At 41.9% G+C, this 26,137-nt stretch overlaps 1 protein-coding gene across 2 annotated transcripts in view; it reads left to right on the forward strand.

Annotated features, from left to right (window-relative positions):
- NCF4 (neutrophil cytosolic factor 4) overlaps positions 1-26,137 on the forward strand; it is a 55,763-nt gene that overhangs the window by 19,618 nt on the left and 10,008 nt on the right. For both annotated transcript variants that reach the window (XM_066596293.1, XM_066596294.1), the window contains exons 6-10: positions 1,211-1,338; positions 7,021-7,069; positions 9,688-9,786; positions 23,184-23,314; positions 23,401-23,466. In XM_066596293.1, the coding sequence (XP_066452390.1) occupies positions 1,211-1,338; positions 7,021-7,069; positions 9,688-9,786; positions 23,184-23,314; positions 23,401-23,466 (473 nt within the window). The remainder of the gene's footprint in view (positions 1-1,210; positions 1,339-7,020; positions 7,070-9,687; positions 9,787-23,183; positions 23,315-23,400; positions 23,467-26,137) is intronic.

A 26,137-nucleotide genomic window follows, 5' to 3' on the forward strand; every position in this document is an offset into this window, starting at 1 on the left:
CGCATAAATCCTGGGGAATAATTTAACCCAGTATTCAGCGTGTCAAAGGTTGTTATTAATTTATATTCCCAAATTCTTCTGTGGTTTTGTGACTTGAAACCACCCTTCACTATCAAAACTCTCATATCTCCAATTTCATGTCCACGGTTAGAGAAGTGCTCGGCCACAGGAAATTCTCTTTTTCTGTGTTTAATCATGTGGCGATGAGATCTCATCCTTGCTTTCAGTTTCTGTCCTGTTTCTCTAACATAAAGGGCCCCAACAGGACATTTGATGCACATGATCAGGTACACAACATCAGACGTGGAACATGTGAATGTCCCTGGGATCTTATAGTCCTGCTGTGTGTTGGGGATCCATATCCTGTCCGCAGTCAGTATATGTGAGCAGGTCTTACAGCTCCTTACATTACAGGGATAAGTTCCTTTTTGTGTGTCAGAGGGTAATGCACTCCTGATTATAAAGTTCACACGGAACAATTATCATTACAAAAAAATCGCTGGACCATTCAAATTTGAATGATAGTTGTTCAGTTTAATCACAGCCAACAATTAAAAGATAAATAATAATTCCTTTGCTTATCATTCATTGTTCAATGTACCCTAACGCTGTTATAGAGAACAACTATGGCTCATAGATGGACTTAGCTGTTTTGGGGTACATGGGAGTGCGGCATCTTTGCTATTAGGACTGCTGTAGCCTTATAATAAACCATCATGTATCTAGAGGAGCTACACCTGTGGTAGTAAGTAATCATCTAATCCCCAGTCTTAATTGCTGGCTGTATTACAATAACCAAGAAGCTGGTCATAATTCTTTTAGTTTATCTCTTCCATTTTGTCATCTTAGAAGTTGCCCCATCCTTCCAGCAGTGTTCGATTATGTCTGCCTCCACCAAGGCCTTCATCTGGTTGGGTAGAACATCCGCACCTTCTCTGCTAAAGCAATCCACCCTCTTGCCCTCCTAGTCCTACTGCCATTATGTAGGCATGTAAATACCACTTTGGGTTTGCTCTACCCATTTTTCTGACAGTCACTTCTTCACTTGTGCACCATCGGCAAGAGTGGTGCCGTTTCTGGAAAAAAAAGAAGTAGACCGTTTTTCTTATCTCAGACAACCTTTTAAACAATATAGTGGTTTCATTTAATTTTCATACTACTACCATATCTGAAAATGCCTCACATTGTCTACTCCATCTTTGTTCTGCAGGCACTTCTGAACTCACCTGTCTGGATACTATTAGATGAAGATCTTCGGTTATTCTTCTACCAAACAGCAGATGACAGTCGACGAATCCCTCGAGGCTTGCGCCGGTTACGCCCGCACACTCGGAAAATGTATGACTTTCATTGTAAACTGCATATTCAACGTATCACATCTTTTTTGATAGCTACAGCAACAACAGACTGCAACTGCCTTGGCATTAATTGACATAACCACAACAGACACGGTGACATCCTTTAACCTCTTAAGGACCAAGCGCAGTAAATTTACGGCGCTAAATCCAGGGCTTTAATCCCAGCTAATAGCAGAAGTATGGCGCAGGATTAAAACTTCTGCACTCAAGCAGGAACAGGTCAGGTCTTTGGCTTGGAGGAGAAGGGAGAAATGGTTTTTAATAGCTTCGCCTTCTCCTTTTCAGGCTACATAGCACTCAATGAGCGCTATGTACTAAAGAGTGAAAGTATTTCTTCCACTACATGACTTGGCGCAGGGTCCTAGCAGGCGCTGATCAGCTTTGTTGGGGACTATTGTCATTGCAGGGGATATTTTTCCTTGTAGCTGGGCTCCTATGGATGCCTCGGCTACAGTGGGAAAGTTTTAAATTAAAAAAGAAAAATGCAATGTGAATGACCCCCAGAGGTCTTCCATGATGTAATTGGAAACTTAGATGGTAAAAAATATAGTTACAAAAATAAATTAAAAAATTCACAGAATAAAAATGTTTACATAAAAAACAAAATGACCTACTGCCGACGCCAACCAAAACTGTCGCCGTATGTGCCCTGTAATTCAAATCCATACAAATTACATGCCAAAATGTCTGAAAGAAGATGAATAACCCATTTCAACACTTTATTTATTTTTAAAATTACTATATTTACTCTAAAATAACTATACATTTTTTTTAAAAATCCTTTCTTTTAGCATTTTACCCCCAATAAAACTAAAAGTCTGTGACTAGTAGTGCAACATTATTTATATGTATATACTATCTGACATACCTGGATTCACCCAAGTCAGTGTGATGAGTCAGTCAGTGAGTGAAAAATCAATGAGGGCTTTTACATTTATATATACAATACACATAAAGGCTTCTTCACATGGCTCTGTTATTTTCGGTGGGAAAGCGTGTTGTGGAATCCTTGGAATTACTCAATGGAAACACATAAAAATGATCATGTGATGATTTTTATAAGCAATATTTTGAAAATCAAATGTGAGCTAATATGTATATTACAGTATGGAGGAGAGAGGTCAGATGTCGAACCTCTCTTCTGCATAGTGTTAGAAACATGCGTCGGACCTCAGCTGACATGGGAGCTGGGAAGGGAAATCTCAATGTCGGACGAGGTCCAACACTGGATTGGAAAGGATTAAGAGGTTTCCTTTTTCACCCCATCAGTGGCTTCTATCATTATGAAGCCTTGCTATTGCACCTGGGACCCTAACAAAAGGCTCACATTACTAAGTAGCAATTAGGCCCTGCTATTAGATTGCAAGACCGATTAGATGAAATTTGGCAGAACCCAAGAAATTTTGTCAAGAGTACCTGAATATCTATTGTCCGTGGCTATCACGCAACTTCTCTGACAGCAAATATTGGAGGATAGATAAAAAATCAGACTTGTTGGATGTGAGAGAGGTGTCTAGCAGCGACGTATTCCTTCTTCCCATTGAAATCACATGTATGCTTAGCAGAGCTGATAATGTAGACTTATGGAGGAGTCAAAAGGAATAGCTATAAAAGACCTTTAGTCATGGAAAGCAAGAAAATCCATTGCTTCAAGCAGGACTTGATTTTCGGGCCCCCTGTCTTAGGCTGGGTTCACACAGGGTGGAATTGCTGAGGAATTTTCTTGTGGACTGCACTCTTAAACCCGAGACTAAGCAGCAAAGTGGACAGGATTTTCAAAAATGTCGTTCAAGCACTGCGGACAGTTCGCAGCAGCCAAGCTGTGCTGAAACTGACATGCGGCACCAAATTCAAAGCCGCCGTATGTCAATTGTATTGCCATTTCCGCTCTATGGGGAGAGATTCCCGCAGTGGAATACAGATGGACAAGCCACTTCAAACCCGCACCGAAGGTGCAGGTATTAAAACTGCCTTTCCGCTGCGGAAATCTCGCAGAATTTCTGTGCGGTCCTGCTGCGGACATTCTGCAAAAATTTCCGCAGGATTTCCGTCCCGTGGGAACGCGGCCTTAATGGGTCAAAAGCGCATGATTTTGCTCTCAGCTGTTGGAACTCCTTGTTCAATACCCAATTTCTAAAGCACTTGAAGGGATATTCCAGTGACTAGGCAAAATTCCCTAATATTTCCACTTATTGCCATTATTCCAAATGTCCATCTAAACCATCAAACTGAACTCAGTACCATCTACTGCTGACCTGTGCCACCGCTGCTTCTAGCCAGCTCCAGATTTCTACATTGTTATTAAAAATGGATGCCATGGAGTACAAAAACAACATCTCCCACAATACCCCATTACCAGGTACTAAGGTGTGCACATTCACAACTGTACAAACTATGTCATCATTTGAGAATTTGAAGGCATACTTGACTGGTAAAACAGCGAAGCATACAGGTCGTAACCATTGGGTACCAATAGAGAACTAAGCTAGATGGGGAGGAACTGGGGGGGGGGGGGGGGGGGGGGGCACCCGTACGGTAATATCTCTGCAGCTCTGTAAAACAAATTATAACACTATATTGCAAAATTGTATGTTATTGTCTTATGCAGCATATAACTTTAACTGTGAATTGCCGGAATACCCCTTTAAGATTGTCATACACATTAGATGTACAAGGGATATAATAAGTCTACACACCCCTGTTAGAATGCCAGGTTTTTGTTGTGTTGAAAAAACGACAAAGATTAATCATTTCAGATTTATCTCCACCTTCAGTGTGACCCGTTATTTGTACAATCCCATTGAAAAACAAACTGAAATCATTTAGGAAAAAAAGCCCAAACTAAAGTAATGTGGTTGCATAAGTGTGTATACCCTCTTATATTTCGAGATGTTTTCACATTAACCTCATGATAAATAGTAGTCAGTACTCCGCTGCCATTATGTACACTGATTCTGGTTGACACCATATAACGTTTGGCTCTTCTAGGAGGATTTTCCTGATATCTTCTTAGTTAGTCCCTATAGAACTTACAGCACAATAAAGAGATCTGATTGTTGGAAGGTATCAGTCAGGAGAAGGGAAGCAAAATATGCCCAAGGTGTTACATATACCCTGGAACACAGTGAAGACGTCATCAAGAAGTGGATTAATTTGGCACAACAGTGATATTACCAGGAACTGGACATCCTTCAAAAATTGATGAAAAGACCAGAAGAAAATTGGTGCCTAGAAATAATCCGGGTTTAAAGATACTGAATTTGAATTGCCATAAGCAAAATTAGCCCTTTAGTATTAATTCTCAATAAAATATAAACCTTTATTATAACGTAGACAAACACCTATATTTAAAAACCCAGTCTGCAAAGGTCAGTCCATAAGCATGGCAGTATCAAGACTAGAGATGAGCGAGCACACTCGGATAAGGCAGTTGTTACCATGCGGCTGCAGGTCTTCCTGGGGCGGCAGGGCGCTGGGTCCCACGGTCAGGGCCCGTCCCCCCGGCTGTTTGTCTGGCTGCCGGGGGCGTGGGTGGCTGGAGAGAAGAATGTGAAGGCGGACGCCCTGTCACAAAGTTTCAGGTCACCAGAAAGGGAGACATCTTGGCACCTGGGGTGGTGGTCGCAGTTGTAGAATCTAACCTCGTCCCTCAACTACAGAACTGTCAGCAGGACGCTCCTTTGGGGGTGCCGGAGGACAGATGGTTTGTGCCAGAGACCTTACATATCAGAGTCATTGAAGAATCTCACTCGTCGGTTTTCGCAGGCCATCCGGGGGTGCAGGGGACTCTGAATCTTTGTTCTAGACACTTCTGATGGCCAGGCATGGCTCAGGAGACTTTGTTAAGGGATGCTCTGTCTGTGCATGCAATAAAAGTCAGCGGTGTCCTCCGGAGGGTCCTCTGAGACCGTTACCGGTACCTTCTCGTCCATGGTCGCAGTTATCGGTAGATTTTATCACTGATCTACCGGAATCCCAGAAGTTCACCACTATTTTAGTGGTTGTAGACCGGTTTTCAAAGATGGCACATTTTGTGGCAATAAAGAAGTTACCTACAGTAATAGATTTTGCCAAGATTTTTGTAAAAGAAATCATTCGCCTAATGGGGTTCCCGAAAACATTGTATCTGATCGCGGTGTTCAGTTTGTTGCGCAGCTTTGGCGAGCCTTCTGCAGAAGCCTGGGAACGTCACTTTCCTTCTCGTCAGCATTCCACTCGCAAACTAATGGACAGACTGAGCGGAAGAACCAAGATTTAGTGCAATATTTACGGTTGTTTGCTGGTGAAAAGGCTCATCAGTGGGCAGAGTTCCTGCCGTTGGCAGAGTTTGCGCTGAACAACCACACTTGTTCTTCCACTGGGGTCTCTCCATTCTTTTGTGTATACGGGCAGCATCCTTGCTTCTTTACAGCGATTCCTACTCTATCTGTCTGCCCTGCAGCTGACGTCGCCACAGATACGCTGCAGGGGGTATGGAAAGAGGTACAGAAAAACTTGGAAACAACGGGGACTCGTATGCAGTTGCGTAGTGGGAGGAGTCTGTCAGTATCTGAACCTTACAGGGTGGGACAGAAGGTATACCTGTCTTCTAAAAATCTCAAATTAAAGGTTCCGTCCTTGAAGCTGGCGCCGCATTACGTGGGGCCATTTGTCATCACACGTGTAGTGAGTCCTCTCGCCTATGAACTGGGTTTGCCATCTACAAGGAGGGTTCACAGGGTGTTCCATAAGTCTTTATTGAAACCTTTTGTCCCTTCTGTTTATAAGGCTGGCAGTGAGGTCCATTCACTGCCAGTTATTGATTTCTGTTCAGTGTGCTTTCATCTTGCCTCTGTCAGTCTCCTGTTTGTCAGCTTTTGCTATATCTGCCAGGTTATCCCATCTGCCTCGGTCTGCGTGTATTTCCTGTTGGATTTCTTCATCTGCCCTTCCTGTCGGTATTCTACCCTGTTCCATCTTGGTATTCAAGTTCAAGTGTCAAGTGATAGTGGCTTTCTTCCTTCTCTCTTATGTGGTGGTTCTGGGATCTGTTCCTTTCTAGTAATCTGGATCAGGTCTTGTATTTGGATCCCTTCATCTTCTGATCAGGTGGGAGTGGTTTTAGGTGAGACTGGCTTGGTTTTACCTCTGGGTAATTTGAGAGGACTATTTAACCTGGCCTTGTGCTTAGCTCATTGCTGTTTAATTCAGTCTCCCTCTGACTGCAGTGGAAGTCAGAGTTTGATACTGGATCACTTGTTTTGCTGATTCTTCACTAAGCTAAGTACTGAAGTTACTATTGTTGTTATCCTATTGTCTGTGGTTTTCTCCTCTCCCACGTAGGGTCTGTAGTGGTCTAAGTATGTGGTCAGGTTCGCCCTTGTTAGGGCGGGTTATCTGTGTAAATATCTTTAGACTGCACCTAAAATATAGATCAATTATGCATGTCTTAAATGCTTGAAGTATGGATATAATTGGCTTCCAAATGCTTTTTCCTAATGAAATATTTGGAAAAACACAGACTATACTGAGCAGCTAGTGCACACATTGTCACATTTTATTGATCTAATATACTATGATTTGTAGCTGTGTAAAACTGAAGGGGTCTGTGTTACTTTTCTGTATAAGACTGTACGTTGTAAATTGGCAGCTATAGAGTAATCTGTATTTTCCTTTCTGCTAGTAAGAAGAATTCCCAGCACATTTCAGATATGGAGAGACCCCGGGCAGAGGTAACACTGTTATGTTGAACAAATGGTCATCCCATAGTGAAAAGCATCTATATTTACAGTAAAGCTATAATTAAGTAATGAACTCTATAATACAATTCTACGATTACCTTATGCAACTAGAAGGGTCATTTACCTCTAGGGTCATTGGTTCACTGGATTTGCACTGCCACATTCCCTAATAAGAGAAATGTGATAAGGTTGATTACCATAAACTTTCAACAATCCAGTTTTAATGGTATCAAGTTTAACATCATTACATACCATAATCTCCAGGAATCGCTCAAGACATACTTGGCATTGTGCTAGAAACTGTGGCTGTTCAATATAATGAGCAGAGTAATGTATTTATAGAGTAGAGCTCAAAGCTAGATGTCTCTTTTTCCCATAATAGGCAGATAAAATTCTGTCCCTGTGATCTATGCATTCAGTAAATGAAAGCTCTGATTAGATATCTATGTAAATGAGATGGGATCATATAGAGAGGGGGGTAGGGGAGGCTTTTCTTATCATTATAAGTAACAAAGGTCAAAATTAGTTATTGCGTGTCTCATATATTTATGATAGGTGCCTGGTAAAATAAATAGTAGAAATCTATTGAATGGATGCAATAGAGTAAGCTATGCATTTACAACCATTTAATGCACTGAAATATTTTTGGTTGAGTACTCTGGATTATTACATCTGAAAAACTACATTCAGAAGAATGCTTACCCCGAGCGACACTTATTATCTAGCAAGTTCTTTTCAAAGCAAAGCTTCTCAAACTTTTTTTTAATCAGACCTCAACAGTCAATCCATCACTGTGCTGATTCCTCATCAGAAAACATTCTGATCAGAACGTGCATCATTCATATTCCTCCCACCATACAGTGGAGCACAAAATAGCTTCACACTTCCAGCACATGCCATGCTACATTTCTTTTACTGTGTTGATGATGATGATTAACCATTCAGTTGTTGCTGACTCTGGGTCACCCTATGCATCAACTCTACTGTGTTACTGCTGGGGAAATGAGGAATCGCAGACAGCTTCCACTGGACAACTGATTTCAGTGGGTTTTATTTAATAGTTGCATAATAAATTAGCAATTTTCCTTTAGTATTATCCAAATAAATACTAATTGTCATGATAGCTATGGAGCTCATAGAGTACTTTTACATAAAAAGTGATTTAATAGAGTACTTTTACATGTGCCAATAGTCGCCTGAGTGATCACTCAAAAGAGTGATTACGGGCAACTCTCAAGAGAGAGAGAATTGTTCACTTGCCAGAGTTGTTTGGTTTTTATCTCTCCTAAAAACCAAGCAACTATCGGCCGGTAAAATCCGGCAGTCATTCATCTATAAACGATTGCCTATTTACAGTGAATGGAGGCAAGCAGTCGAAAGAGATCTCCGATGCACTTCGCCTCTATTTAGTGAGCAAATCGTTGGCACGGCTATTGGATTCTTAAGCAGTCGTTCTATGTTAGAGTACCCGTAGTTAAAACTAGGCTTCTTGTACCAAATTTGTCTAAAAAAGAAGTGGTCTGGATGGGCAAAAACTGAGCTCTGTCTCAGGGCTGGCCTTAGATTAGTTGGTGCTCTTTGCTGTACTTTCCTCTCAACTTTACAGTGCTCAAATAATACTGCGCAGTCAATACTAAGGAATGTAGTTACATCTTGTACAGCTTGAAAGTTTGAGCACCAATTGTAGGATTGAGATAGATCCAGGTACCTTGGCCATCATGGGCAATGGCTCTCCCTTCACTAGTGACAGTGACTGCGACACCAGCATTAATCACATATTCCTAAGTCCTTGTAGACATGTAGATCATTTGTCCATTGTAATAACTGCTAACCGACAACAAGTATGTCAACCACTACTCATTGATAATATTCACTCGGGCCAATACAGTTTGTTTATTCCCATGCTGCTCCCCATTCGCACAGGAGGGATACCAACCACTCGGCGAGCATTTTTCTGCTTGCGTTAAAGACACAACCAACCAAAAATGTAACCTCATTCATTGGATGATCGTTGATGCATTTGCAAAACCCGATGATGGGGCGGGTGAATATTCATGCTGGATTATAAGGCCGTGTAAAAGGCTCTTATGACCAGAGCTGGATTGGCGAATGAAGTGTTGATACATGATGCTCTTGTCAATAAAGGGATTTTTATTGTTTCTAATATCTGTGCATCAGTCCTATCTGCCCTCACTAATCTTTCTCTTCCTTATAAGCGCAGGTGGGTGTTAAACTTTTGCTTCACTGAATTTTAACCTCTGCACAATCAGAGCAAAGACAGAATAAGGTTAATGCTTCAATGAGGCTTTGCCCAGGCTTATACACAGAGAAAAAACTGAGAGCCCTGCAAAGCTGCAATGCAGTGAAAGCTATAGTTCTCAGCACTGAGGCTTATCTGCCCGTCCAATGCATCCCGTAGTATCTTTCATTTAGCAATTTAGTAATTAGAGATGTTTTTTAACATAAATTTCAACTCCTTAAAAGTCTTCCTATCTAGACATAACCTCAGTTCTAGGACACCCCCTTAATAGGAAAGGTTTACGGTATCTGTGTGTCTATCTACAGCATCTATCTGTCTATTAATGCAATGTTTTTCTTTCCTCTATTAGGCTCTTTTTGACTTTAGAGGCAATGCTGATCAAGAACTAAACTTTAAGTGTGGCGATCTTATATATCTTTTAAGTCGAGTCAACAAGAACTGGTTGGAGGTAAAAAAACGAAGGTGTGGGGGTTGGCATCAAACCAAGAAAATTTAGAGAATGTTAATTAATGCCCTTAATCATCACCTTCAGGAGTCATCAACAGAACTCAATTGGACTCCGATCTTTTAGTTATATTTAAACTCATCTTGTGACGAGTGTACGGTGTGTAAAGTAGTTATTTGCAGCAGTAATAACATATTCCATGGTAGATGTGGTGTAGGCACAAGATGTAGATGTTGCATAAGATGGAGAGCACTGTTCTGCTTACTTGACACTTAGAAGAGTATTACTGCTACATAGGGATTAGAGATGAGCGAGCACCAAAATGCTCGAGTGCTCGTTACTCGAGTCGAACTTTCAGTGATGCTTGAGAGTTCATTTCGAGTAACGAACCCCATTGAAGTCAATGGGCGACTCGAGCATTTTTGTATATGACTGGTGCTCCGCTAAGGTTTTCATTTGTGAAAATCTTAGCAAATCACCAAAGTCATGTAAAAAACACAGAAATGGATAGGGCAGGCGAGGAGCAACATGCTGGGCTGCATTTCGGGCTCCGAGGTCTCACTATTAAGCCACAATAGTGGCAAGAGTGAGACACCCCCCCCCGCCCATTCAGCTGAGAGCTGCCCCTGATTGGTCCCTGCGCTGAGCCAATCAGAGGCAGCACTCACTCACCCATTCATGAATTCATGAATGGGTGAGTGAGAGCTGCCTCTGATTGGTGAGAGCTGTGACCAATCAGAGGCAGCCCATTCAGCAGGCGGGGATTTTAAATCCCCACCTGCTGAATACTACAGAAAGCAGTTCATGAGAACTGCTGGCCAGACGCGGCTGAACTCCGGCTGCAGCGGAAAGGTGAGTATAATTTTATTTTATTTTTTTACACATTTTAGGATGATTTTCAGGTAAGGGCTTATATTTTTAAGGCCTTCCCGAAAATTCATCCCGCGCTCGCCGGCAGCCCATTGCTTTCAATGGAGCCGGCTGTATTGCCGGCTCCATTGAATTCAATGGTCAGTGCTCGTTTAATCGAGACGAGTACCGCATGGTGCTCGAGTAACGAGCATCTCGAGCACCCTAATACTCGAACGAGCATCAAGCTCGGACGAGTATGCTCGCTCATCTCTAATAGGGATCTATAGACATGATACTGACTTTAGGATAAAAAGGTATCTATGGGCTTAACATCTTCTGCACGATACATGAGACTGCATTGTGGTCACTATATACAGAGGTGTTACTACAAAATGTCGACCTGGAAAAGCCCTTCAAAGGTAATACTTGAGCAGCAGGCCACGTCCAAAAATGGGAATGACTTTCCCAAGAGGTGTGGTTTATATAAAAAATGTGTGACTCAATATATCCAGACCCCATATATCAATATGAAACCTCAGATCAAACCTCTAAATTATTTTCAGACTTTAAACCCCCAAAATATATTCATTAATATTAACCTATGGACAAGGCCAATTATATTAATATCTTGTCAAGAATACACCCCCTAAATGTATTTGGACCCCGACAAAACCTCCCAAATACTAAATCAGATCCCATTACTACTAGTAACACTTGGAGAGTGCGTTGCTGTTAATTTTTCAAATCTTTCTACCCATAAATATAGATCCCTGATCCCTATGTTCATTTCAGACCCTGGACCCCTATATTAATTTCAGATACCAGACCCCCTATAATCATTTCAGACCCCCTGACTCACTATATTCATTTCAGACCACAGACCAGAACTTTAACTTTAGTCAGACCCCAGATAAGAGAAAAACATATAATTCAGTCCCCTGACCAGACTATGTAGAGCAGTCTCACAAAGGTGTTAGTTAAAAGGCCTGTGTGAGAGTGGCCTAACCCTTCTTGCTCCCGATGGAAGTTCAGCATTGGATGCTGCTGCCCAACATCAGGATGTTGTCTGCATCTCTTCATACTACATCCTGATTCTGGATGGCATCAAGAATCATTGCTGCAGCCCCCAGAACTGAGCAAAAGCCAGTAGCAAGAAATGTAAGTATATAGGCCAGTATTTATTGGATTAATCGAACAGACAATGGCTTATATTTTATGTTTTTTTGCTCCTCTAACTTCCTATTTTTAGCCTCCCTCCCAGCAACAGGGTGACAACTATGTATCATAAGGTGACTGGGTGAGGGTGCTAAAAATAGGGTGACACCTTGTAAAACCGGTTGAGTTGACTTGTCTGTTATTAGGCCCAATTCATATGTTTTGCACCCCCAACAAAATATATATGTACAGATGTAGGAAATGTTAACTTGACATTTCATGTGTTATGATTACTGTTGTTCATCTGGATCGGCCGGACGATAAAATTGTCCCTATACAGTATTTGCAAAAATGAATCGGGTTAGTCCAAACTGATTTTTGGCAAAAATCGTTGGAAAATCAAATTTCCCATATTGCTTGCTGCAGATGTCAGCATGCAGCCAATCAGCACCTAGGGCACCTTTCTGATGTCACCAAATGTTTCTTCCATCTTGCATATAGGCAGCAGTTTCATTGGACATCTTCGTCACATGACCTAGCCATATAACCCATAGGCACAGTGTCACCAGTGGTCATTTTACAGTTGAGCACAGGACAAAGAAGCTGCATCACATTTATATGCCTATATAAAACACGTGGTCTGTTAGTAGGATAAGATATTTTACAGAGGATATATTACTGCTGGTGTGCAAGCTTGTACGTATACCAGCAGAGAACTTAAACAGGATTATATTGGAGGGAGCAGAGAAAGAAGCTTCATCACCTTTATATGTCTATACAAAACATGGTTTGTACATTGGAAGAGGGGATATTTTTGCTGCTGTCAACCTATATAGCAGCAAAGCAGATAGACAAAATATGCTTTGGTATGGAGAATACTGCAATTCACTGTTTGTGGCCTCAAAGGTTGTTCAAAATGGCCAGTCCAGCCACTACAAATTATTTGCAGGCCTTACGCAGCTAGAAGTGGGGTTTGGGGAATTCAATTACACTGCACTAAGCAGGGACAGCTCACAAAGATACAAGCTATATTCTGTGGCTTTCTGTTCTCACATATCATGATTCCCAGGGATTGCAGCTTATTTAGTTGATGTTGCTTTTTTTGTTAATATAAAACAAAGATAAAACCAAACAGGGAAACAGCAAATACATACAGTGCATGTCAGCGGCCGCAGACATCGTTCAGAGTTGCCAGTCCGGCCACTATGAATTATATACAGGCTTTATGCAGCTACCCGTAGTTTCCTGCAAACTACAAAGTTAGCTGATAACTACACTAAAAAATAAATATCCCAAAAAATTAAATAAATAAAAATGAAACATAAAGAAAGCAAAGGGTAGGGGATGTGTCAATGGTGGTAGAGGTGGTAGAGGACAGTACAAATAAGTACATTAGGCGGCTCCCACTAAAGCAACAGCCCCGCGTTCTGCAGGAGGTGAGGTAAACGCACTGTTGTTCCTTAGAAGTGGTTCTGCCCGTGTGTTACATCTGCAGCATGCAGAACAGTTTGTAGAGTTATTGTGCTTAAGAAACTCGCAGCTTTAGCGACAAAACGCGTTGCACTAGTTTGAGATTAAAACCCTAAGTTGTTATTACGGAAGGTGTCCTGGAGTCTTCCCTTTGGAGCACCGAGCTCTTTTTTTATTTTAGTTTCACTGTATCCATTGGGCCCACTCTAAGAGAGGGCACAAATTTGCTAGGCAGCTCTCCTGTTGCCTCACGATTTAAGGGAACTACAGATGGATCCTGCCTTGTTTTTGATATACGTCTACTAGGACTTGGAGGTGTTGGTGGGTAACCAGGGGGTTATCCCACTAGCGCTGGGTAATTCCTTCTTTATCTTCATCCTTGCTACTGTTGTGCTGAGATTGGTGGAGCGCTGTCCCTAATTTATGGTAGTTTGTAGAGTTAATGACACAACATGCCTCAAGTACCACCACAATGTTGTCCTAAAACTCATATGTTTAGGAGAGTGCAGCCACACACATCCGAAGAGCTGTTGCACTCACAGGCTGACATGTGGCTGACCATGCACAATCTGAATCCAGACAAGGTCATGTGTGACAATGGGGCCAACCTGTTGGCAGCCCTATGCCTTGGCAATCTCACACACGTACCTTGCCTGGCCCATGTGATGAACCTAGTAGTGCAGCGCTTCTTAAACAATTACTGAGGTTACATCCTGTGCTGGAAAAGATCATGAAACAGGGCTCATATTTTGGTACTTATACGATTGCCAGATTGGAGTTGGGAAGGAATTTTTTCCCTAAAATGAGGAAAATTTGGCTTCTCCCTCATTGGAGTTCTTTGCCTTCTCTTGATTAATGTTGGGGGATAACATGTTGAACTGGATGGACATTTTTTTTACCTAGTATACTATGCTACCTCTCATTTGGTGGAGGTGGAGCTATAGTTTGGGCTACCATTGAACCGTCTCATTTCTGATGTGCCTACATGGTGGAATTCCATGTTGCATGTGTTGTAGAGGCTAAGTCAGCAGCAGAGAGTGATCACAGAGTACCAGATGGTTTATGTCATTAGCAAATGCTGTATAGAGACCTGTGGAGTGGCTACTAATGAAAGACGTGTGTGCCATTTTAGCCTGCTTTGATAAAATGACCAAAATAGTCAGTTATAGTAGCACAATCAGTATGGCCATCCTTGTTGTCAGGATGGCTTTCCCTGCTGAGTTATTCAAGCACTCTGGATAGCTCCTCTGCTGAATCCTGTCCTTGTTCCCTGTCTCTGTGTGATTGGTTCCACCCTGTTCCTTGATTGGACTCACTATTTAAGCCTGGCCTTGTACCTCCTTCCCTTGCAAGATTATTGTGCTCTGCTATCAACTGCTCCCCTCCTTACAATTGCTGCTTTTGTGTACTGACCTCTGGCTTCTCCCTGACTATGCTACATGTCTGGTCCTTTTGTACCGCAACCAGTACTACTACCCTTGTATCGACCTATGGCTTTCCTGATCACGCTATCAGCCCGCACTGGATCCAGCAATACTTGCTGGATAAGGGCGCTAAGCTGGACAAGTGGCCCGAGCTTGCACAAAATGCTTTAGAGGTGCTTGAATGCTTCGCTGCCAGTGTGCTATCACAAAGGGTGTTTAGCATAGCTGGAAGTGTGATAACTGACAAAGGCATCCGCCTGTACACAGACTATGTGGATTGTCTTATTTTTATAAAAATGAACCAGGCTGGCAATTTTTCCTCATATATGACTGAGCATAGATTTATTTCAGACCACACTGTGCCTTCAAGGTGCTGTTGATGGTGGTGGTGCTGCTGCTGCTCTATTTTGTTCTGCTTTCTCCCTGTTTCCTCCACCTCCTTCTCCCAAAATGAAAATTTTCTGAAGAAACCTCTGTAGCTCTCCAGCTTTTCCTTGGAGAAGGTCCGTGCTTGACTGTTCTGCTCACCTGGTAGAATGTGTCATGTGCAAAATGTATGGCATTGCTTTAAAACAAGCAGCACACTTGTTGCTTTGGGCAGAGTAATTTTTGGTAGCTCTACAGCTGTGCTTGAGTTTTATCTAAACCTCACATATTTTCTCCTTGTAATTTATGACATTGCTTTTAAAACAAGCAGCACATCTGTTGTCTTCATTGGTGTAATTTTTTTAGGAGAACCTATATGGGCCTTCTTTTGTTTTCAGTGACACTCGTGTGCTATGATTGACACCCTACACCACTGTACACAATTTTGACCAATTTTTTGGGAGAGCACACTATTCCTCAGATGTGTGGCTGTATTTCCAGGCAATTTGGGGGCTTTGGCTGCATTGAAGACCTGCTGGAGGGAAAATTAGTGACCCTGATTTTTACTCCCATTGACTTTAATAGGAGTTGGAATTTACTGTACCAATTCACGATGATTTCGTTAAATTAGTCCAACCAATTATTATTCCACTCATCACCAGTTATAATAACTCAACTACAATGTGCTGCAGTGCTGTAAATTGAGTTATCATGATGCACCAGTCATATTAACAATTCCTACATCTGTACACCGGAGACATCGCATATCTATAAGACAACTTTCAGAACATGGCAGGCTTAGATACAGAGGCTCAGCTCTAGGTATGGTCATACAGTACAGTCGCCCAGGAAACCATAAAGGCTTCTTCCAACTACGACTCGTCTCTGCACAGAAACTCTCCGTCTTGCTGTTGCCCCCAATTCCTCTGCATAGTGGTAGGGATTACCTTTGCACCCCACATAACACTGGTGCCCTGTTTTATGTCCCACAAAATAACTGTGCCCACCACCAAGTAGTATTGCCTCCTTGTGTTCCTCCACAATGGCTAGTTGCTCCCTTTGTGCCTTTACGCAATAAAAAATTCTAAATGTGACCTCTATTGTGCCTCTGCAAAGTAATACCCACTTTCTACCATTTCACTTTGTGCCCCCCGTAGTAATAATCCCGCTTTGTGCTCATGAAAAGTATATACTCCTCCAAAGACAAAATTCCAGTTTGAGCCCACACAAGAACCATGTTTTGCACTGACTGGGCCAATTAAACAGGAGGATAAACGATTTCTTTAACCCCTTAGTGACCACCCTATTGTGTTTTTATGTCCTGCCATTGCAGGACGTGTATGGAGGGAGATAGTGTTGCTATCTCCCTCCATACATCGCAAGTGTCAGCTGTTTATTACAGCTGACACCTGCGGGCAACATCCCTGTTCGGACGCAGGGCCGATCGGGACCGTTAACCCTTTAACTGCCGCTGTCAAATCTAATAGAGGCATTTAAATCCCCCAAATGATGTTCGGGGGTCCCGTATGGCCCTCCCCTTGCCGGTGTCATTGCAGCTGGGTGCCTTTTGAAAGGCCCCAGGGCTGTCATGACATAATGCCTATCAAGCCATCCCTGTGTGAGATGGCTTGATAGGCTGCCTGTCAGAATGCAGTATGATGTAATGCTATAGCATTACATCATACTGCATAAGCGATCTAAGCATCGCTAGTTGTGGTACCCTAGGAGGACTAGAAGAAAAATTAAAAATAAGACCAATAAAGTTTTATTAATTATGTAAAAAAAAAGTTATAAAAGTAAAAAAAAACAACCCCTTTTGCCATATTTACAATGAAAGAATCTAAATAATAAAACAAAAATACATATTTGGTATCACTGCTTCCGTAAAAGTCCGATCTATCAAAGTAATACATTATTTACCGCACAAAGTAAACGTCGTCCAAAAATAAAAATAGAAACCGCCAGAAATGCGCTTTATGATCACCCTGTTGCCAAGAAAAAAATCGAATAAAAAGTGATCAAAAAGTCCTATGTATTCTAAAATGCTCATAACAAAAACTACAGGATGTACCGCACAAAATGAGCCCTACACGACTATATCAACAGAAAAATAAAAAGTTATTGTGCGCAGAAGATGGAAACAGAAAATAATTTTTAAAAATTAAATATCTTTACAAAAATATATAAGTAGTACAGCAAAAAAAACTATACAAGTTTGGTATTGTAGTAACCGTACCGAGTCCCATAGAATAACATTATCATGTCATTTTTGTTGCATTTTATGTGCCATAGAAACAAGACGCACCGAAAGATGCCGGAATGTCATTTTTCTTCCCTTTTCTCTCCACTTAGAATTTTTTAAAAGTTTTTCATTACATTATATGGTACATTAAATAGTACCAGTGAAAAATACAACTCGTCTCACAAAAAACAAGCCCTCATAGAGCGACGTCGATGAATAAATAAAGGAGTTACGATTTTTTAAAAGGGTGGAGGAAAAAATGAAAACGGAAAAAAGCAAAAACGTGTGTCACTAAGAGGTTAAAGGGGTTTTATGAGAAAAAAAATGGTAGAAAGAAAAATGCATACTCTCCTACTTAAATGGCTCCCTGTCCAATGCTGCAGCACTGCTCAGAAACCATATCAAGCTGGCGTGGGGTCACGTGCTATTCCCTGTGCATGTGACTGCTCAGCCAATCACAGACTTCTCCATTTTTATCTTCTAAAATGTAACTGAGATGTGAGGACAAGCCATAGAGTTAGTCTATGCCAGTGCTTATGGCGTCCATGGGGAAGGAGGTCTAGCTCAGATTAACCCCTTTCCTAAGGATGTGTGTAAATGCCTAGGTTTAGAATTTCTGGTTGCAATGAGAATGGATAAAATTGTAGGTAGGTTGGTGTGTATTTTAATAGGTTTTAATCATTTGTGTTGATTGTGTCTAGACTCTTAATACAATAAAGAGAATTGATTAACTCTAATAAACTGTGTTCACTTAAGCCTAAGGGGTATTGCGAATTTACAACCTTGTTTTAGGGCCCCTTCTGCTCTGTGTATGTCATTATATATGGGAATATGCTATTAGTAGGTGTCCAATAAGGTAAGACTTTCATCAATGGTAATGAGTTTACTGTAGTTTGCCATTTATAACCCATTGCTTCTTTCGAAACTTCATTGATTTTAGTTTGCTCTAATTTGCTCCATTTGAAATAATACAGTACATTGACATTGATGGAGGGGATGTAATACACTTCAGTTGTTGGCAAAGTAAATACGGATTGAGAGAGGTTTTTAGTCCATTTTATTGTTAGCACTCAGCAGATATATATATATATATATATATATATATATATATATATATATATATATATATATATATATATGACTAAATTATACTTTTCACTAAAGCATTTGGGTCTACCATGGTATTATAAATGTGATGGTGTCTTCTAGTCTCTTATAGGTGAGACTTTCATTTTTGGTTTCATAAAGTTGGTTATAGTTAATATGGTTAGAAGATTCCTTCTCTTATTAGGTTCTTCTGAATTTCATGCTCCTGGTGGCAAACTTGGTGCACTGGAGTCATCGGTCACCCTTTGGATGTAAGTATTTGCTTTGCTGGCATTCATGAACATCAGTAGACTACACTGAGACAGTGTCTTTGGTAATCCAATGTTTCTGGAGGGCAACAAGAGAATATAGGTCAGGTATTAATCTCATGTGAATCATTACATGGATTTCCCACGATCCCATGGTACAGATTTTTCTAGATGTTATCCATTCTTCTTACCTACGATGTTCAGGTGGATAATCTTTCCACAGTGCAAACATGCCTTGCAGATGCTGCCTATGTTCTAGAACACACATGTCAAACACAATACCAACAAGCCCAATCCAGCCCACTGCTTCATTTTATGTGACCCACCTCCCATGCATCAAAAGAAGAGGAATTATACTTACCTCGTCTGTAGCTCTGGTCCGCCGACGGCAGCCACTGCTGAGCCTGTAACTGTTAACTTCTCCCCACTGGCACCTCTGCCAAGGTGAGAGGACTGCGATCACAGACTGAGCAGCGGCTGCCGCCGAACCAAGGCTGCAGGTTGGGTGAGTGTAAACCCTGTAGAGATGTTGTCTCGCCCGAGGCCAATAGAGGGGTTGCTATTGGTGTCTGGCTGGGCAGCATGCCCGAAATGACTCTGGGGGGGTCACTATTACAACTGGGTCAATACGGGGGTCCCTGTTACTTTTGGGGCCACTATGGGAGATGTTGTTAATACTGTGGCCACTATGGGGGACACTTACTACTGTGGCCACTATGGGGGTGACTATTATTATTGGCACCACTATGGGGTCACTATTAGGGCTTGTTCACACAGACATAAGCTCATTTCAGTCGTGCAAATAAGCTGTGTATTTGCTTGACCAAAAATGGCTTACACTCACGTTTTTTGGCCTTTCTGGTATGTTTTTTGTGCACAAATACACTGCATATTTGGAATGCAGACATCTTTCCTGTGTCTTCATTATGTATCAGCACCTTCCCATTCATTTTTAATGGCCTATTGTGGTGGGTGCATAATATGCACCAATATAGGTCATGCCGCATATTTTTTCACATGATTGTACATCATGTGAAAAAATACACTCATGTGAATGACCCTATTGCAATCAATAGGTTCTGTTCACTGCATATTACCTCCACAGAAATACACTCATGTTAACAAGCACTGTCTATACGATTACAATCGGTCCTTTGAAGACAACCATAAGGCTGATGTGACTCTCGGTGAAAATGAGTTTGACACCGCTATTCTAGAAGAAAGCCTTCAAGGTATTATCCATCTACTCATGTTAATGAGATGAAGAGAGAGAAGACAAGCAATAGTGTTAGAATCAGCATTGGAAACATAGTGGGCAGATTTACCCACTTCTCTCCCTACAATAAATATGTTATGGCATATGTCATAAAACCCCCCCTATGAATAAAGCAGTGGTCAAGCATGCACTCTCAGATAGCTGAGTATAGTACTCAGCAACTTTGAGCAGTCCCATAGAGAGGAATGGAGTCATACATGTTCAACCATCACTCCATTCATACGGGGAGGCACGGGATCCCCATTCACATGATTGGTGAGGGTTACAGCAACTCAACTCCCACTTATCAGACAATCCAATCATGTGGACATTCCAACGATAAATTAAATGATAATCATTGCATGCAAAAGGAACCTAAGAACATCTCTGCGTTATCTAGGCACTAGATACACCACAATTCTGGCAGGGATACTTAGGAAGCTCACAGTTGTTTAATCAGTGCTCAAGGAGCTGTAGTAATCCTTTTTAGCTGTTTCTGACCATCGTACACATTTATGAAGTCAAAACTTATAACTTTGAGGAACCCAATGAGAACTGTAATATACAGGGGGTGGACAAAAATATGGAAACACCATACAAAATGCATGGGATTTTAATCATTATCACTGAGCTGTCCTTTTGACCCCTGCTTGGCTGAGAGCTTTCTCTACAAATTTGTGTTTACTTCACCTCTTGCCCTGCTCTGGGTGGTTTTGGGGTAAACTATGAAGTATATTTTCTGCAGAGCCACAAGCTGTATATTCTCAAGTGATTTGGGGTATCTCTGTATCGGGTAATAAATTTAAAAAGTATAAATACATTTTATAGCATGAGTAATGTAATAATATTAAATAGGAATGACAGTCAAGCACAATTTTTTTAATGATGCCCTCTAGTGTTTTCAAAACTAATACTTATAATATTGCTTGCAATGCTTCTCATCATTTTATTAACATGAATAGATGGATAAGTCTGTATCTTGGAGCTTTTCGTTTACAACACAGGCAGAATCAACGAGGCATTTTTGCCTTAATCAGCGTTGCATTGCACCTGCTCATCATAAGTAAGAAGGATAGATGACATGTTAGAAGAATCTGAACCATGGGATCATGGGAAATTCATGCAATTGATGTGCATGAGAGTAATATTTAGACTTCTATTGTTGTCCACTAGAACCATTGGATTGCCAAAGACATCATCTCAGGGCCGTCCACTGATGAACCTGGAACCCATCAAACCAAAGTCAATTCTTGCATCCAAAATAGGACCAATGATACTAATGCGTCAAATTTGCCAGCACTGACTGGACCGTTTTCTTTGAATCTAATAAACTCTTAATGGACTAAACTTCATTGTGATGTTGTCATGATGGTCACTATCAGGTCTGACCCATAACCACCAATCCCAAAAAGGTAGATTTGGCAGCTTGTCCATACATGGTATATTAGCTGGAGCTTGAAGTTCTGTTAATTCTCTTTCAAATCAAACAATTCAGATTTTTTTCCAGGATCTTTTTGTACTAATAATTTATAAAGTTAATTATATAGTTTTGTTACCTAGTATATACTAGGTAAAAAAAGCAACGCAATACTCACCTCTCAGCCCGCGTCTGTGTCCCCAGCGCAATGGTCTCTTCAGCGGTGCGGCAAGCTGCTTCAGTCTTCTCCCCGCTGTCATCTCCCTGGCTTGGTTTTGAAACCCACCGCCGACAGCGCTGTGTGAGGAAGCGCTGTGATTGGATCGAGCGCCGGACAATCACAGCCGGCGCTCGATAAACTAATCACAGCCATTCAGTGATGTCATTCACTGAATGGCTGTGATTGGCCGGGGAGAGCATCGCGCCGGGGACACAGACGTGATCAAATGATCTTTCAAAGTAACACATTATTTATCCTGCATGGTGAACATCAACAGAAAAAAAAAGCAATGCCAGAATTGCACGTTTGTAGTTACGCTACTTACAAGGGAAAATAAATGAAAAGCCATTAAAAAAGTAATATGAATTCCAAAGAATGAGGCCTCACACAATTATATTGGCAGAAAAATAAGAAAATTATGGAGGCCAGAAGATGGCAGCAGAAAACTACCCTGGTGAAAAGAACTTTGATTGGTTGCTATGGACAACAAAATTTTACTTGTAGACATGTTTTATAAATGAGGCCCAAAGAGGAAGCCTACTTTGTCCCCAGTGTTAACGATCAACACCTCAAAATTGCGCCATTCAGTGTGAGATTTTGTTTGTGACTTAACTCCTACTGAGCCTCAGGTGCGCACAAAAATAAAGTATTTCACATATTTTTTTGCCCAACAGAAATGCAGGTGCAAAAATGCTCCATGTGAGGGAACTTATTGAAACAATGGGTTCTTTTGGATGTGGTTTGCGCTCATGCAAAGTCGCCCGTGTGCAGGAGCCTTTAATCAGTATTAATTAGGTTACCTTATTCCTTACCTATCATTGTCTATTCTTAGTGTGTAATACAGCTGAACTGATGAAGGGCTCTCGCCCTGAAATGTGTATTTTAACCCTTTCCAATCCACTGTCTGACTTCTGAAGACATTATGATTTAAGGCTGTACAGCTCTGATGTTGGAAGACGTCCGTCGTGGTTCTCTTACTGTATATTGCCAGCCTCTCTGCTGTTGGAGCCTATTCAATGTCTCACCTCATGCAGTATTGGCTTTAGCCAGCATATAGCGCCGTTGTATAACAGCAGAAAAAGAGTAAGCCCCCTAGGAAAACCAGGATACAAATTGGATTGGAAAGGGTTAATGCTGGTTGTTTACATCAGCAAATAAAGTAGAACCTAATCATTCTAGTAGTTTGTTTGCTTCTGGAGCGCTGCGCCAAACCACTATTTTTTGTCTCTCCACTCAATCACGCCTACTTACATCGAAGAATATCTGCTCAGCAGTACCTCCATAACAGCGTGTACACTTCAATCCCATACAGCCTTGCCTTTTTTTTCAGGCCACTCCTACCACATGAGTTTTGCTCCACCCATTTTTCCATTCTGCATCTATTGACTATAGACACAACGTTGCAGATCGACGTTGGGAGGTGAGGCCTGAGTATGACAAACAACCCAGGGCATATAGACTACCGTACTTAATCCGCCACTGCTTAGAAAAATGGCACACTTGAAACTGGTGCTTTGGGTCAGGTTATCATTTATGGGACCTTCCGTTACACAGAAATCTGAAAATTATATAGTATAAAAAAACTAATTATTGATGATGTATTTCATGCAACAACTGAAATATTTCTCCTGCCTTGGGTATCAGGGATCTACTGTGGACGGAGTAGGAATATTTCCGGAGTCATTTGTAAGAATCATCAAAGATCTTCCGGAAGAAAAATTTCCAGTCAGCTGGCTCCGTTGCTATTTCCATGATTATGATGTGTGTTCCATCAGGTAATTATGGTAGGGGGCGCTACTGCAGTCACGGCTCACATCATGGCCATACGGCACCCAGATGTATACAATCTTCTGTGTTACAGAGATATTCCCTTAGAAGAGGATGTAAAGAAACGGCCGTCCTACAATGAACTGCTACAATTAATAAGGTAAGATGGCTACAAACTGAGAGAGGTGTTTCATAAACTGTATAATAAAACCATTCAATTGATCTTGTGTTGTAGAAGATTGGCCATCTTACGTTTATCGTGGGCTTTAATTGGTTGGTTTTTTCAGTATGTACATTATTACTGAAAGGGGGCATTTCCCTTGACTATAAGAAGGTCACTACTAATGGGCAACGTTTCTCAACTAGGCGGCACTATGCAGTATCCGGTATTTTTAGCATAGAAGAAAATCAATAGCTGCTAAAGAAAATAAAATTCATTTTTGCTATATGACTTAATTGTCAATGGAAGCGGAGCCATTGTCTCTGAATACTGCCATGATGCCAGCAGCATTGCGGAGACATCAGAGTCCCCAGATTGCTTATTAAATATATAGCTTTAATTTTTCTGTATTGATCTACAGCATTAAAGGGGTTGTCCCGCGGCAGCAAGTGGGTCTATACACTTCTGTATGGCCATATTAATGCACTTTGTAATGTACATTGTGCATTAATTATGAGCCATACAGAAGTTATCAAAAGTTTTATACTTACCTGCTCCGTTGCTGGCGTCCTCGTCTCCATGGTGCCGACTAATTTTCGGCCTCCGATGGCCAAATTAGCCGCGCTTGCGCAGTCCGGGTCTTCTGCTGTCTTCAATGGGGCCGCTCGTGCAGAATGCCACCTCCGTGTAGCTCCGCCCCGTCACGTGCCGATTCCAGCCAATCAGGAGGCTGGAATCGGCAATGGACCGCACAGAAGAGCTGCGGTCCACGGAGGGAGCAGACCCCGGCGGCCATCATCAGTAGGTGAGTATGAAGACGCCGGACTGCCGGGATTCAGGTAAGCACTCTCCGGTTTGTTTTTTTAACCCCTGCATCGGGGTTGTCTCGCGCCGAACGGGTGGGGGTGGGGGGGGGGGGTTAAAAAAAACAAACAAAAAAACGTTTCGGCGCGGGACAACCCCTTTAAGGCTCCTTTCATACTGCATGTTCCAGTGTCCCTCCGAGTATTCGGAGGCTCCCAATATTTACTTCTGCCGAATGCGACCATATAGGCATACAGCAACATAATAACATAGTATGTTAGGCCGAAAAAAGACCTATGTCTGTCCAGTTCAGCCTATTACCCCCCAATGTTGATCCAGAAGAAGGCAAAAAACACCAATGAGGTAGAAGCCAACTTTCCCCATTTATAAGGAAAAACTTTTCCTTCCCGACTCCAATCTGGCAATCGGAATAATCCCCGGATCACCGACCCTTCTGAAGTTATTAATAGAGATGAGCGAACGTACTCGTCCGAGCTTGATATTCGTGCGAATATTAGGGTGTTCGGGATGCTCGTTACTCTTAACGAGCACCACGCGGTGTTCGGGTTACTTTCAGTTTCCTCTCTGAGATGTTAGCGTGCTTTTCTGGCCAATTGAAAGACAGGGAAGGCATTACAACTTCCCCCTGTGACGTTCAAGCCCTATACCACCCCCCTGCTGTGAGTGGCTGGGGCGATCAGATGTCACCCGAGTATAAAAGTCGGCCCCTCCCGCGGCTCGCCTCAGATGCCTTGTGACTGAGTTAGCTGAGGGAAAGTGCTGCTACTGGTGCTGCTGTAGGGAGAGTGTTAGGAGTGAGTGTAGGTTTCAAGAACCCCAACGGTCCTTCTCAGGGCCACATCTATCCGTGTGCAGTACTGTGGAGGGTGCTGTTAGCAGTGTTGCACAAATTTTTTTTTTTTCAAAATCGGCAGTCTGCAGAGCATTGCGCCTTGCAGTAATACTACAGGGACAGAAGTGGTGCTTAGGTAGGGAGAGTGTTAGGAGTGAGTGTAGGCTTCAAGAACCCCAACGGTCCTTCTTAGGGCCACATCTATCCGTGTGCAGTACTGTGCAGGCTGCTGTTAGCAGTGTTGCACAAATTTTTTTTTTTCAAAATCGGCTGTCTGCAGAGCATTGCGCCTTGCAGTAATACTACAGGGAGAGAATTGTGTAGGCAGGGCCAGAAGACATATATTATTGATTGAATATAGTCAGTGGGCCCTCCGTTTCCAAAAAAGGGAAAAATTGTATTTGTCCTGCAGTCTTGCGCCAATTTATTTCCTGCCTGTGAAAAGTAACCGCTGTGCTGCACTTCATATAACTGCATTTCTGTGCAACACATATCTTATCTGATTGAATATAGTCAGTGGGCCCTCCGTTTCCCAAAAAGGGAAACATTCTATTTGTCTGGCAGGCTTGCGCCAATTTATTTGCTGCCTGTGAAAAGTCTCCGCTCTGCTGCACTTCATATAACTGCATTTCTGTGCAACACATATCTTATCTGATTGAATATAGTCAGTGGGCCCTCCGTTTCTCAAAAAGGGAAACATTCTATTTGTCCTGCAGGCTTGCGCCAATTTATTTGCTGCCTGTGAAAAGTCTCCGCTCTGCTGCACTTCATATAACTGCATTTCTGTGCAACACATATCTTATCTGATTGAATATAGTCAGTGGGCCCTCCGTTTCCCAAAAAGGGAAACATTCTATTTGTCCTGCAGGCTTGCGCCAATTTATTTGCTGCCTGTGAAAAGTCTCCGCTCTGCTGCACTTCATATAACTGCATTTCTGTGCAACACATATCTTATCTGATTGAATATAGTCAGTGGGCCCTCCGTTTCCCAAAAAGGGAAACATTCTATTTGTC

This window comes from Eleutherodactylus coqui, chromosome 3 (assembly GCF_035609145.1).
Source record: "Eleutherodactylus coqui strain aEleCoq1 chromosome 3, aEleCoq1.hap1, whole genome shotgun sequence".
NCBI classification, from domain to species: Eukaryota; Metazoa; Chordata; class Amphibia; order Anura; family Eleutherodactylidae; genus Eleutherodactylus; species Eleutherodactylus coqui.